Here is a 15,357-nt window from a genome sequence, read left to right as displayed (position 1 = left end):
TTGGCAGGGAGGGTAGAGGGCTTCACGGGCAGGGCCTTCCCACTGGGTAACCCCTCTGAGCCCATGAGGGAGCATCAGGTTTCCTGACAATTTACTCAGGTGGGGGTAGGAGGTAAGTACTGGGGGAGAGCCCAGGAGGAGAGAAGACACGAGCCCTCAGACATGAAATGTGGAATCAGACTCTTTATTTCCAGCACTTTCCTCAAACCGAAGAACATGAACATGTTTACAGCAGTTCAGCTCTCATCTGTGACTAGAGTCATGGAAAATGATGAAGAACAAGGTCCGAGGGAGAAATAGGGGATGAGCCTGTCTGTGAACGTGTCCGTCAGCGTACACAGATGGCATCTGTTATTCAAATTGTAAAAGGAAATCTCTCCCAACTCGTAGTCCAGGAAAACGCCAACTCGAAGTTTTGCTGCCACAGGGGAGTGGAGGTATGTCCCGGTGGACTGCTGAAACTGCCAGCAGCCATTGCCGGGGGAAGGAGCTGTGAGGCCATTCCTGGGGAAAGATTCCTCGCACACACCCAGGGACCACATACCCGCGCCTCGGATGTCCACCTGCCAAAAGTGCCTGCCGGCCTCGAACCCCTGAGCGCTCAGGACAGCCTCGTGGGAGGTAAACGCCCTGGGATGAGTGTTGTTCGGTGCCACCCTTTCGTAGGTAAAGATGGCGGATTTCCTGTCCTGTGAGATAATGAGGTTGTGGTGCGCGGTCTCGGGGTCTAGAGTCAAATCCACCTGAAACGTGTCCATGATGTTTTGCAGACCAATGTAATGTGGGGAGAGACTAAAAGTCATCTTGCATTTGTATGAATAGGCTGCTGGGGCCTCTAGGTTAGCGTACCTGCTCCACTGGAGGTGGCTGCTTCTGACCCCCCTCAGTAACCCCAGGTCTGTCTGCACACACTGGGCGGTGACTGCACTGAGCAGACTCTTGAGTGTGGCGCCATAGTCTGACATCTGGTTTCTGCTTTCAGTGACTTTCATGTAAACATGAGACATTTCCATCAGCACCCGGGTATCAATGGCATCCCTCTCCTTATCCAGGTAACTCTTACAGTGTGCGAATTCAAAGTACAACTCACTCATTCGAGCTTCCACCGTCTCTCTCAGTTCCTGCGTTTTGGAGACCTGCGTGGCTAAGCCCCTTTCAGCATCTTCCACCTGCTTCCTGAGGGGCTCCAGGGAGCTCTTGAGCTTCTCCCTGTGCTGAGCAGCAGCTTGCTCCAGGGGTACCAGGGGGTGACCCCGGTGGGGGGAGGAGGCCCCGCACTGGGCACACAGCAGCTCCAGGTCCTCCTCACAGAACAGGGCCAGGGCCTGGTGGTGCTGGACACACAGGGCCTCCTCCTCCTGCCTCCTGCCCTGGCTGCTGGAGGAGGGCAGCTGCCTCAGGAGGTCAGTCAGGGCACACAGCTGGGGGTTCCTGTGGGCATCCCTGGAGGGGCAGTGGTGCTGGCAGACGGGGCAGGGGAGGATGTCCTGGAGGCCTTGCCAGCGCTGGTGGAGGCAGGGCCCACAGCAGTTGTGGCCGCAGTGGAGGGTGACCGGGTCTCGCAGGGGGTCCAGGCACACGGGGCAGCTGGCCTCTGCCTGCAGCTCATCCAGGAAGGCGGCCAGGGCCATGGTGCTGGAGGCGTCTGTCTGAGGAGCTGCCTGAGGAAGGCCTGGCTCTGCAGGAGCGGGAGGGAGAGAGAGGAGAGAACTGGCAGCCTTTTCTCTGCTGCTCACAAGCTCCCAGGAGGGTCCAGGCGCTGCAGGGAATGTGGCCGCTCAAGCTGCTTCTGCTCCTTCCGGTGACTCTGCAGCAGCAACTGTTGGAGTTGCAGCCCCAACACCCTCTGGTTCTAGTGCTGTTCTAGTCTTTACTCTCCAACCTGAAATTAAACCTTCACTGTAGTCTTATTTCTGGGAAAATTTCGAGATGGAAATTATAGATAATGGACAGAAATTAAAGTTTTAGAACACGGACACTGGCTAGAAGTTTCCATGTTCCTGACAGCAAATGAGAAGGAGGTTTAGAAGGACATACACGTTAAGGAGAGAACGTGCAATAGACATCACATCACTTTTTCCATAACTTTCGACCATAACTTTTTCCTAGCATTAACTACATGAAGGACCAAATTGGTAATTATAATCAATGGATCGATGATATCTGAGGATTTAAAAGGCTAATCTGATTTTTAGGAGCCCATACTTCTATTTTATTATTATTATTTTGGTTTTGCCAGGCCTTTACTGGAAGGTTCCCTCCCCAGTGGGAGGTCGTGCCCACGGGGCTGCAGGAGGCCCCGTGGCTCAGACACCCCGTCCACGGGATGGGCTCTGGGCTGGACAGGGAGGGCGGTCAGTGGTCACTTCTCCAGGGGTGCATAGTTGAGCAGCTTCTCAATCAGGTCCACGTGGGTCAGCAGCATGCGGCGGCAGCAGTAACGCTTCAGGCCCAGGCCGTCCAGGGCGTCCCCCTCGGTGTACCCGGCCTGCAGCAGCCCCAGGTAGGCGTCCCACTTGTTGCCGACGATCTTGCCGCAGGTGAAGCAGCGCACGGGGATGATCATGGCGGCGCCGCTCTAGGAGACCATACTTTTAAAATGCACAGCACGTATTTGTACTCTACACCTTGTGCTGGGTAGGATTTGCTTCCCAAGAATGAGGCGTTGGGGACAGTGGGACCTGACTTCCTACATGTTCGTATGCTCCCGACTGAATAACGCAAGCGCTTGGGAAGGGAGATGTCTGATTATTAAAAGCCTACTTTTTAAAATACTGACTCATCTTTTCAATTACTTTACTAGACACTTTATTTTACAAAATATCTTTTAGGGGGCACACAAACAACACACTCAGTGGCGTCATCTCACTCTCGCCTGCTCCTGTGTACCTACTCCGCCTTCCCCTCATGGAAGGGCTTCCCCTCATTCCTCACGGAAGCAGCTTCCCTCCGCTCTATGGCCTACTCCCCATTACAGCCTGACCTTCCAGGATGGAGGCCTCCCTGGTCACCCAGTCCCTACTAGGTTGGCATGGTGACTGGCTCACCTGTGTCCCAGAATGCACTCCCAGCAATGCTCAGCTTGGGGCTGGGGTCTGCGCAGTGTCGGGCACTCAAGGCTGCAGCGCTGGGCCTTGGGGTGCTGGGGATCCTCCTTCTAGCAGAGCAGCCTGGTCTCCAGGTTCCAGGTCAAAGACACAGTCTGCTCTCAGGGAGTGTTCTGTTCAAATTGTGAGGAAGCTCAGCTTTATATACCCCTTGAAGGCATGCCCCCCTTCCAGTCTCTCATTGGTCAGCATCCAAATCCTATCAGACTCCCAGGACACGACTGGGTCCTGAGGACAGGTCCCATCATCCTCTCGGATGTCTTGTGCAGGGTGGGGCTCGTGCCCCTCTCCAGTGCCCCACCCTTTCTAATCCTGCACTCAATCTCATCTCTCCATAAACCCTCTCTCTCACCTTTCCATTTCCTTACAAGAAAAAAAAAATCTTGTTTTTCCCGCTGTTTGCTTGCTTTTGAGTCATGTTCTGCAGTTCTCAGCATGCTGGGGGGGCCCCACCAACTGGGTTACCCTGGTCTCCAAGGTTGTCCCGTTTTGTTGCCTTACAGTTAAGCTTGGGAAACATGATGCTGATACTCATAATTGTATCATAAATAACGTAGCTGTCAGAAGGATCAGGAACTTATTTGCCTTCGAAGCCTACTGCTTGAAAACATTGTCTAAAACAACCTGTTTTGTCAGCTCCATACTAGTGCCGAATTGCTTTGAGCTTTCATGGGACAAAGCTCAGTAAACAATAACTTTTTTTTTTAAATTTATATTTATTTATTTATGTATTTATACAAGCACTGGGTACAGTCAGAAGCGCGGGAGGGTGAGAGAATTCACCAGAGCCAGAGCAGGGAGCAGAGCAGGCAGAGGGACCGAAGTACACTGCTGAGGGGAGCAGCGGGCAGCAGGAGAGGTCTGCGCGCCATGTGGACCCTCCTCCGGTGGCCGGGGAGCAGCCGGGGATCGAACCGGCGCTGCAGAGGTCGCGGGCAGCTTCGCAACCCAGCGCTCAACCGCTGCGCCACTGGGGAGGCCCAACAATAACTTTATTTTAACCAAAAGTAAACTCATATTGCAGTTTAAAAAAAAGCAAAATAAAATGGAGCTGGGAAGTCATCACAGAGAAATTGTATGACCTGCCTCCTTTGAACAGGGTCAAAGACTTTTTTTTTTAGGAGACGAGTTTTTTTTTAATTTAAAGATTTATTTATGTATTTATACAAGCACTGGGTACAGTCAGAAGCGTGGGAGGGTGAGAGAATTCACCAGAGCCAGAGCGGGGAGCAGAGCAGGCAGAAGGACCGAAGCACACTGCTGAGGGGAGCAGCGGGTGGCAGGAGAGGTCTGCGCGCCGTGCGGGACCCTCCTCCGGTGGCCGGGGAGCAGCCGGGGATTGAACCGGCGCTGCAGAGGCTGCGGGCACCTTCGCAACCCAGCGCTCAACCGCTGCGCCACTGGCCACTGGGGAGGCCCAGGGTCAAAGAATTTTGAACTGGGTGAAAAGCAGCTTAAGAACCATCAAGTAAAAAGTTGTTTGACAAGTCATCTGAATCACAAGGACGCGTGATAATGGACAGCTTGGCCGGAGCTATCAGTTCCCTTTTTAAACTTTCTAGAGTCAATAACCAATTACATAGCATCAAGAACAGTTAAAGCTTCACTCTCATTTACCTTGTCTTCCTCTTTTTCTCTTATACACCAAACTTCATCACTCCATAGGACATGTAACTTTTTCACCTAAGTTTGTGCACCTCAAATTGCAATTTTTGATCCCCAATAAATGAGCTTTTAAATTGTCTCCCTAATTTTTGGGATGACGGAAGCAGACACAGGAATTGAAGTCGGAGAGGGCGCAAATCTCTCTCCGGGAGAAAGTGCCCAGTGGAGCAGGGCAGTGGGAGAGTGCAAAATGGTGCCTGCCAGGGGGTTCCCGAGAGCATCCCCGCAGGCCCGTAGGTGTGTGCTGAATTAGACGGCAGCCCTTGGTTGACATTCTGATGAGTCTTTCCCAGAAAGTCAGGGCATGTTTCAGTACTGCAGCCTGATGAGTCTGCCAGGCTTCTAAGGGGCTCTCAGTCCACTGGACTTACGTTTGTGACCCTGCTGGGTCTCAAAGCTGGATGTGCTGCGGCCTCTTCTCTCAGGGGCACATCTTAAAAGCTGAGGTGCCCATTGGAGTCCAAACCCTTTGTTCCTCAGGGAGCTCTGGGTTTTGACTTTCCTACTAATGGTGGGTGCTGTACCCTCCTACATGCTTGGAATGGGACTGTCCTCATTTGCCTGACAGGAGTTGCTCGGCTCCTTTTAAATTTTTTCCATAGGAACTTGCTCCACATGCAGCTGTAGATTTGGTGTGTCCATGGGAGGAACTGAATTCAGGATTTTTCTACCTCAACATCTTGAACCACAATCCTGATATGGTCTTGATGAAGTTTTTGTTTTATATGTTCCAGGTTCTTACCAATAATTTTTAATTCTGTATCATCCCATCAGTTTCTGTATTTTTATACCAGAACTATTAAATGCCAAGGATAAAAGTTACTGAATAAAAAATAAGAAAGTAACTTTGGCACAGAAAAATTAATAAATTAAAGCAAAACCCAAAGATATGGGGAGACCCAAGAGAGCAAGATAAGCTGTAATCAAAAAATGTCTGGAAATACCCCAGGAGCTACTCTTTTGAGTCCTATCCCCTAAGCTTCCAGAGAACATATTTAATAATAAGCACATCAGCCAAGAAAGGGCAGCAAAATGTTTAATGTTTGAAACATAAACAAATATAGACTTATTTTATTCTGCGGTAAGTGCTATTTTCAGAAAAAACAATGAAAAGAATAAAGAATAAAAAGAATAAAGAATAAAATAAAAATTATCAATCTAAAGTCATGTTAGGTACAGAATATATAGCATTCTATTGCTAGCGTTTTAAATCTGCATGAACAAGTTCAAATACTTGAGCAGCTAGATGCTTAAATGTTTTAGAAAACGCACTACATAGTAATTACACCAGAAAGTTATTCCAATATTAACAAGGTGCTATGGTCCTAAAAGAGGCTTCCAAAAAATCTAATAATTAAGATCATCACAGAACTATATAAATGTGTGATGGCCAACAGAACAGTTCTCTAAGCAAGTCAGACTTGAAGTGGAGGTCTGTGACCCGAGGGAATTACGGGCTGTCCATCTCCAAAGCTTCAACAATGTGTGCGGCTGATGGACGGTCTTTAGGGTCTTCATTTGTGCACACGGAGAACAGTTCAATTACCTTCTGGTACGATTCATCCAGTTCTTCCATGTTAATAGGGGGCCGAGTTCCCAAAGCTGCGTAGTATGCTTCATCATCAAAGTCACTCTCATCAAAAGTTTTATCTGTTCGAGAGAGTTAGAGAATATAACCATTAAACAATTCACGGACTTGCTGGTAAAGCTTAGTGACGGCTCAGACTCACCCTCCGGAACAAGAACATGCCTGCAGCACACTCTCTGCCAGCCACACGCGGCCCCTTCGATTGTCCTGCCTTGGTGTGTGGCGTATGTCAGCTAGTCATGTATTTATAGGCTGCCCACCCCTCCCACACGGTGATGGCTTTCCTATCTTTTTGAGGCAAGGGAAATTTTAAAGATAACTTTTTGTTAACTATTGATAGTGAATGACTCTGGCTGGAGGAGAAACAGGGGCAGCTGAGATAGTGGGACTTAGGCATACAATAAAAAGGAGCCAATTATTCAGGAAGCTACTGCTAAACAGACAATGTGAAAGACAAGGGCAGAAAAGCCCTACAAAGGTGGTCCTGAAAATAAACTTCTGAAAAGAAGTGTAAAGACAGGCGCACATTTAAGGCAAATGGAGATGCTTATGGACGCCACCCTGTGCACCTAAAGCCTCCAGATTTCATCAAGGGCGCCTGGTACACCGGCTCTGAGAAGTCGCCTTCCTCTCCCCAGACCCATGGACACCAGGAACCCCGTGGGCCAGACTCCGCCAGCTCTGCGAGGTCACTTGCCTGAGCTTTGCCAAGGGTTTGTTACCTTCCCTTTTGGCCACCAACTGAACTGTATGCTTGTATTATTGTAATATGGATTCCCCTCTGCCATAAATTCATATGCAACTGGCTTGAGTTTAAGTGAAATTTTCCAGCTCCTGGGAAGTTAGTATTCTAGAGATCCCAAACCTGGATAGAAGCTGGATTATCTCAATTTACCTCCATATCCCAGGCTACATCTCATTTATGAAATTAAACCTGAGACAGTACCAAATTGAGCATCAGTTTTAATATAATCTGTATCTCACATCACTAAATCAACTTGCACTTTAATTTTAATTTAATAGAAATATGAATCTCACACATTTTAAAATTTGCAATAAAATATGTTATAAGCTAATCTTTAGTTCAAACTGAAGCAATTAGATTTTATGTTAAATGTACAGTCATACCTTCATCGTCATCATCATCTGGAAGATTAATGTGTGGAATTGACAAAGTCAGCATTTCCCACAGAGTGAGGCCAAAAGCAAATATGTCTGCCTTATTGGTGATAACACCATTCTCCTCCAAAGCTTCCTTGGGTTTCCAAGGCTCAGTGCCAATATAATAGGCCTCAGGGTCAGTCACTGAAACAAGAAAACACTGTTAAACGGACATAAGGGCAAGTGACTAGAAATCACTAAGACAAACAAGAAACCCCAGGAAAAATGGGCAGATGACGTAACAGGTAGTTACAGTGCTGTCATCAGTGTGAGAGAAGTAGCGCTTCCACGCGCCCAGAGCTGCTCATCTGGGGAAAAGGAAAGAACCGAATCATATACTAGCTTTTCTGCCCCGGGTTGTAACAGGTAAATTGGCATTTTCACTTAAAATGTAGAGTCGATTTGTGGTGGTGGTTTTTTTTTTTTTCCCCAATGAAAACACAAGTTTTCAAAATTCCAGAATTTTGATTGGGATTGAATTGAATTTGTAGATGATACATTTATTACAAAGGACATAACTCAGGAGCAGCCAGGTGAAAGAGATGCATCGGCCAGGTAGGATGTAAAGGCACAGAGCTCCCAGGCCCTTTTCGGGGCCTCCCCCAATCTCTACATGCAACCTACAAGCTCCTCAAGCATTTTTTAGATTCCTTAGAAATGTGAAGGTTTTCATTCCGATGAACACCAGATTTTTGATTTCCAGCTCTGAGGATGATGAAGGAGAACCGCTAGATACTTCTACTTTTTATAATCAGGTTTTCTTCTGTGACTGAATATATATGGTCAATTGTAACATTCCACCGCCTAGAAAGTGATCTCATTATTTACTCAGATAGCCTAGATCTTACTGTTGCCTACTTAGACTACTCAAGTATTGGGAAAATTATGTTAAGAAAACCTATTTTGGTTTGGGTTTGGCAATTTTTTTTTTTGGGTTTGGCAATTTTCTCTTTTACTCACTGGAGGTGCCAACCTTATAGCAGTTATTTAGCCTAGCATCATGATGGTTCTATCTTTCGTAATGTACGTTCTAGACAGCATTCGCTAACCTTTTCTTTACACATATGAGTGTGAGAGAGACAGGGAAGGAGAGATCGATTTTATTACACACTTTTATAGTTTTTGATATTTTAAGAACATGAACTTACCTATTTAAATATGGAAAAATTAGAAATTTAAAGATGGAATAAAAACACTATGTAAGAAGTTAGCCTACTACTTACCAGTCATATTTTCATCTAATGGTAGTGAGACTCCTACATCACAGATTTTAATTGTTTCAAAATCACCTTTAATAACAACATTTGAAGACTTTATGTCTCCATGAAGTAGTTTCTTTTCTTGATGTAGATACTAAAGTAATAGAAAAATAAACACATCTGAGCAAAAATACAATAAGAAAAAAAAACCTTTTAAACCAAAATAACAATTTGAACCCCCTCCTAAACTACAGGCTGTATCCACCCATCACTTCAACTTACTGGAAGCTGGAGAAGGCAGCAGCATGCGTGAACCCGGCCTGCTGTTCCTACCGTGAGCCTAAGACCCATGGGTGTCCAAGGACTTTGTAGAAAGCTCATTTTTATTTTCAAACCCTTCTCACATACTTTACAACCAAAAGATGCTACTTCAGATTTCAAAATCTACAAGTAAAACTAACAATATTTAAAAATAATTTGGGAATCTTCAAAGGAGGCATACTTTCCTCCAATTTTTGACTCAGGGCTACATATAATTCACAAGCACCACAGGAAACACATGTAACCGAAGATTTTGTTTTGGTTAACCCTTTCTTGGAACTGACAAGTAACGACATTTATCCACAATCAAAAAGAATCTCAGATCTGGGCCTCCCTGGTGGCGCAGCGGTTGAGCGCTGGGCTGCAAAGCTGCCCGCAGCCACTGCAGTGCCGGTTCGATCCCCGGCCACCGGTGAGGGTCCCACATTGTGCGCAGACCTCTCCTGCTGTGCCTGCTGCTCCCCTCAGCAGTGTACTTCGTAGGTCTGCCTGTTCTGTTCCCCGCTCTGGCTCTGGTGAATTCTCTCACCCTCCCACGCTTCTGACTATATCCAGTGCTTGTATGAATAAATCTTAAAACAAAAAACAAAAAACAAAAAACTCAGAACTGTTATTTGTTTATCCATCAGCGTTTGTGCATCTGTGAGCTGGGTTTAGAAATAAGGCAGAGGGCCTCACTGGTGGCGCAAGGGGTTAAGCACCGCACTATGAAGCAATCTGCAGCCTCTGCAGTGCGAGTTCGATCCCCGGCCGGCCAGGGAGCAACCCAAATGGGGCAGCAAACCTCTCCTGCCTCGTCTGCTGCTACCCTCAGCAGTGTATTTCAGTCAGTCTGCCTGTTCTGTTCCCCACTCTGTCTCTGGTGGATCCTCTCACCCCCTGTATCTCTGGCCTGTACCCCAGCTCTTGTATGCATAAATAAATAAATCTCTAAAAAAAAAAAAAAAAAGAGGCAGAGACCATCATTGGTATAGAACGTGGAACTCTTACTATATTTTAATTTAAAAACAATGTGTTCTACACACATACTAAAATATGAACAAGCAATTTGGACTGTTATTATGGAAGCCACTTGTGAGTCATCCAACAGTTTTCTGGAGCCACCATTACTTGTCTGTCCAAGGCAAAATAATTTGTGTCACACATTTTTTCATTTGACCTACACACGTATATTTATGACATCGAAACTTAACATCCCAAAAAGCAGTCTTTAGGAGGCAGGGTTTTAGAAGACAGGGGGTTAGGCTACACTGCAAGAAAAATGAATAAATGTGTGCTTTTAACTGAATTAAAATAAGTATTATCAGAGACTCTACAAAGATTTTAACCTAAGGCAACTACCTCCTGCAGCAGAAAAAAATTCCACTTAGAAATTAGGAATATAAATTGTTCAGTGTCTTCAAGTGCCACAACAGTCCTTCAGAATATAAAGGTACAGGTACCTGTAACCCTCTTGCCATGTTCAAAGCAACTTTTAAAATCACAGCTGCTGGAAAAGGACCATGGTCATCTTTATTTCGTTCTTCTATTAAGTCATTCAGAGACTTTTCCCCTCCATATTCCATAGCGAGACACAGACTTCCATCACTGGCTTCAGTGAAAGCACGATAACCTTAAAGAAAGCAAGACATTTCCTTACTAGAAGAGGGGAGAACAACAGTACTAAGTGTTTTTCAAGAACATGACTGAAAACGCATCTGGACAAAAACTGACAAATTATGAAAGACCTATTACATACAAAACTAATTCAGTGGGTGGAATTTACAAAGCCTTCAGTGTTGGCCAAGAGCATCACAAATTATAATATTTAGTATTCTGTGCCTCTGTAAATACAATGGCTTTACCAGCCCTCCTTCTATTTCCAATGAAAACAAGGAAATTGTCTAAAAATCATTTCACGGAGACGGGGAGGGTGAGAAGGAGGAGAAGACCACAGTGGACTACGGCGGAGGACCAGGGTGTGTTGGTGGTGGGAGAATTAGTGACCACACCCAAGGGGAGAAATCCTAAACTGTCTCAAAAAAAAAAAAAAAAAAAAAAAAGGGGGCCTCCTTGTGGTACAGGGGTTAGTTTCAGTGCTATCAAGCCATTGCTATTGCCAGCCGCTGCAGCATGAGTTCAATCCCTGGCCAGGCAGCTGACACACATGGCGTAGCAGACCCCTCCTGTCTCCCCGCTGCTCCCCTCAGCAGTGTGTTTCAGTAGATCTGCCTGTTCTGCTCCCCACTCTGTTTCTGATGTATCCTCTCACCCCCCACCTCTGGCCTACACCCCAGGTTCTTGTATGCATAAATAAAAAGAAATCTTTAAAAAAATGTAATGAGGACATAAAACAATGGTACCTCATTAAAAAATAACATTAAAAAATAAGACTTAAAAGTCATTTCACGTTCTTGAATTCTAAGTTCTAACACCACGATGACTGTAGCTGTTTCTATGACATTTTAAATATATTTGAGCATCTAAAAAAAAAGTTATATTCTAATTTTTATTCCCAAATGTTCATATTAATGTGATTCTTGCCAAACTCTACCATCTCTTCATTTTTATTAGTGAAACCAATGAAGAGATCACATAAGCTGTTCTTAGATAAGTGTTTATTATATTTTACAAGACACTACTACCAAGCAAATTTAAACTTACCCACTATGTTTGGGTGATGAAGGCTTTTCAAAATCTTTGCTTCATCAGTTAGTCTTTTTTGATACACACTCTGATGATGATCATCACACCTAGGATTAATCTTTTTCACAGCCCAAGGAGAATGAGACAAACCTCTTGGAGATCTTCAAAAACATTAATCAAAAAATATGTAGACAAATGAATAATGACAGTACATTTTAAATTACTAAAAAGAACTAAATGAAATGGAAAAAAAAAAAACAAAAAAAAACCTCGATAGTAATTTGTTTAAAGATTTTTTTTTAAAGATTACCAGCACCTCTGGTGCATTTGCTCTTTAACTGGGTAAGTTCTGCAGAAATGCGAAACTCAAGAATGTATCCCCTGGTTTTCATGGAGCGCTACCATATGTCCTCAACCAAAGAAATGGCAAGAAACCAAGAAATGGTAAGACATAAAACAGAGGAAAAATGGAGGATCCAATTCACCAGGGAAGCAAAGGAAACCCCTAGGTTACCACGAAAGGAGACTGGGTGACAGAGCCGCATGCCCCGGTGTGGTACCGGCCAGGCGTGAATTGTCTGGTAGTTTTCTGATTAACTCATATGCAATACAACAATTTGTATTCAAGAAGCTTTAAAAAAAAAAAGAAAAAAGGCAACAAAACCCCAAAAAAGATTAGCCATGAACCTGTGAATTTTTTTTTCTCAAAATGACTAAAATGACTTAATAGTTTTCAGACACTAAAGCACAACTGTTCACAAAACAAATTAGTAGCACATAAACACACAAGGGGGTGCTTAAACTACACAAAGGCCTCTGGAATACCCACTTACAGATAATCACTACACTATCCTCAATTCATTCAACTTGTTATTAAAGAAAGCGTTTCTATGTGGAAATAATATAAGCCTAGACAAATCTAACAGGGTTAGCTGGGTTGGAATAGTAAACTAGATTGATTCCAAAATCAAGTTAGGATGCATGTTGACATTAAATACAAAACTAGGTACAAAGTATTAATTAAAAGAAACAACTTTAAAAACTTCTGTCTGCTGTTGTCTGTCTTATTAACTATAATCATCTGTTCTACTGTTTCATTTCAACACAACTTTCCCACTTCATAATCATGTATTTACCCTTTTTACTCAACAGCGAATGCCAGAAGAAGTAAACACTTTACTTCTGTTAGAAGACAGGACCTGACACAGCATGTCTCCAGAGAGAAGAGGCAGCAGCCAGCGATAGCTGCCAACACTGCTGTCTCTAGGAGGTTTTCTTCGTGAGAATACTTTATTTCCACACAGGAACCCATTTCTTCTGCCCCTCTCCCATCCCACACAAGCCAGGAAAAATTTTGTGGTAAATTACTTCTCTTTTAGTAATCCATCAGGAAGAAGTCAGGGCAAAGTACACCAGGCAGAGCTCTGGCAAAGTCATAAAAGTTCCGAGGACTGGAACATAGCAGTTAGGTAGGCTCAGGAACAAACTCCAAGTGGAAATTTTGAATTTTCATATTCCTTTTTGTCTCTAAGTACAAAGAAACTATGGTTCCATGTAAAAAGGTTAACCTGAAGTCTTTACTCACCTTTTCATAAGGTAGACATTTACGCCAGTACCAAAGCCAAGCTTCTGCATAAATGGAGAGGCAGGAATATTTATACATGGAGTTGAACATAACGCTAAATGTCAGAAAGAGGAATAAAAAATAAAATTAGCATTTCAAAAGGCCTCTACAAATGTACCCTGACATTCCCAGTGCACTTTTGGTGGGCATTAATTGGTATGGTCTTTTCAGAGAGTAGTTTCACATCACATCACATCATATCATAATGTTAAGTGGACACTCTTAGAACAAGTCTAGATTTGGAGTTCTGTCTCATGGGATCACCGAAGCAGAAGCCAGCATACAGACTGCTTTCATATGGCTCACAAGAATTGCTTTTACATTTTTAAAGGGTTGTTAAAAATAAGGAAACTATGCAAGAGTGTCCCCTTCTGGCCTATAAAGCACGAACTATTTATTATCTGGCCCTTTGCAAAGTTGGCTGATGACTGCAAATGGAATCAATTAATACATAAAATACATCACTACCAAACTGGCTTTATCCCAGGAATGAAAAGCTAGTTTAACATTTGAAAATGAATGTGAATGTATCACATTAACAGACTAAAGATGAGAAAAATCTCATTTCAGTAAATTTTATAAAAGCTCTTGATAACGTTTAATATCCATTCATAACAACCAGAAATAAAAGAAAAATTCCTCAACCTGATGAAAATCATCTGTGAAAAAACTTCATCTAGTGTAATATTTCACTGGGAACAAGTATGACCAATCACAAGTCTTCTGCTCAAAATATACTGGCCCCACTGCCACAGGAGAGAAGAAATACAGGGGGGTAGAGGGAAGTAAAGCTATCTCTGTTTAGCCACAACAATACAACTATGCACAGTATTTTAGGTATTCTATACTTAGAAAGTCAATATGCAAAAATCCATATACTAGAAATGAACATAAGATTTTTCTCGTTATTTTCTAAAAATTTTATAATTCTGGCCGATTTTGTATATGATATGAGCTAAGGATAGATTTGCTATGGATATCCAATCGCTTTATTTGTTGAGAAGATTATTCTTTATCCACTGAATTGCCTTTGAAAATATCCTTAACAAGAACAATACACACAGAAGAGGGGAAGGTAACATGGTTCCTTGATGGTTCAAACTAAGCTGATTCTTCACCAGGGAGAAGCCCAAATCTGTGAGTGTCAATAAAATTGGCCCATAGATGAGCAAACCATGACCTACAAAATAAGTCTTGTCTGTTAAGATCAACATTATAAACATTTATGCTAAAATTATTTGTGTAAGACATATACCAAAGACTTAAATGAAAATACTAAGACTTTCTAAAAGCAGTAACAATGAAGAGAGGTTTTAAACTGCGACCTTACCAGATTTCTTTCTTTCAGATAATTTGCTTGGCGTCTTGAAATTACTGATTTCTTCCATTGTAGTATTACTCTAGATCCTATGACGAAAAGAAATTGAAAAGTTATACGGCACTTATAAATACAAACCTCATTCATGAAGAAAAAATTCCTATAGCAATATCACTCATTTATCATATAAACATAAAATCTGAAAACTGAAGACTGCAACAAATTTCAGTCCAATTTTATTTACAACCTAACCACATCTGAAAGAACTGGAAAAAGAATAAAACCAAAATCAGAAGGAAGACAATGGTAAAACATAAGTAAATGAAATAGAAACAAAATGATACAAAAGATCAGTGAAACCAAGTGTCGGTTCTTTGAAAGGATAGACAAAACCAATAAATTCTTCCTTAGAAGAAAAGGAGAAAACCCAAATAAAAAGAATCAGAAATAAGAGAGACAAAAGTACACCAGATACCACAGAAATACAAAGGCTCATAAGAGATTGCTATGACCATCTATATGCAACAACCTAGATGAAATGGACCAATTTTTGGAATCAAACATCCTTCCAAGACTAACCCAGGATGAAATTGTTTGAACAGATCAATCACAAACACAGCAATCAAAAGAGTAATCAAAAATCTTAGAAGAAAAACCCAGGACCAGACAGCTTCACCAGTGAACTCTACCGCCTTCCAAAGAAGATCTACTCTTTATCCTTCTCAAACTTTTCCAAAAGCTGAAGGAAG

The 15,357-nt window shown here is 43.2% G+C and overlaps 3 protein-coding genes across 3 annotated transcripts; all 3 read right to left on the bottom strand.

Annotated features, from left to right (window-relative positions):
• Window positions 1-236: 236 nt before the first annotated feature.
• On the bottom strand, window positions 237-1,631 carry LOC311169317 (tripartite motif-containing protein 60-like; the record flags this gene model as incomplete). The annotated part of the gene is made up of 1 exon (XM_084231139.1): window positions 237-1,631. One exon carries the CDS (start codon window positions 1,629-1,631, stop codon window positions 237-239), a length of 1,395 nt encoding a protein of 464 aa, XP_084087265.1.
• A 731-nt stretch (window positions 1,632-2,362) lies between these two features.
• LOC311169370 (DNA-directed RNA polymerases I, II, and III subunit RPABC5-like) lies at window positions 2,363-2,566 on the bottom strand (the record flags this gene model as incomplete). The annotated part of the gene is made up of 1 exon (XM_084231227.1): window positions 2,363-2,566. One exon carries the CDS (start codon window positions 2,564-2,566, stop codon window positions 2,363-2,365), a length of 204 nt encoding a protein of 67 aa, XP_084087353.1.
• Window positions 2,567-6,222: 3,656 nt separating this feature from the next.
• On the bottom strand, window positions 6,223-14,678 carry PBK (PDZ binding kinase; the record flags this gene model as incomplete). Its single annotated transcript, XM_084232132.1, has 7 exons — window positions 6,223-6,422; window positions 7,489-7,665; window positions 8,745-8,874; window positions 10,484-10,653; window positions 11,685-11,827; window positions 13,252-13,345; window positions 14,621-14,678. 7 exons carry the CDS (start codon window positions 14,676-14,678, stop codon window positions 6,223-6,225), a joined length of 972 nt encoding a protein of 323 aa, XP_084088258.1.
• Window positions 14,679-15,357: the final 679 nt, after the last annotated feature.

The sequence above is a fragment of the Talpa europaea genome, assembly GCF_964194135.1.
Source record: "Talpa europaea genome assembly, chromosome: 4".
In the NCBI taxonomy this organism is placed as follows: Eukaryota; Metazoa; Chordata; class Mammalia; order Eulipotyphla; family Talpidae; genus Talpa; species Talpa europaea.
This window is presented reverse-complemented; position numbering and strand designations above follow the sequence as displayed.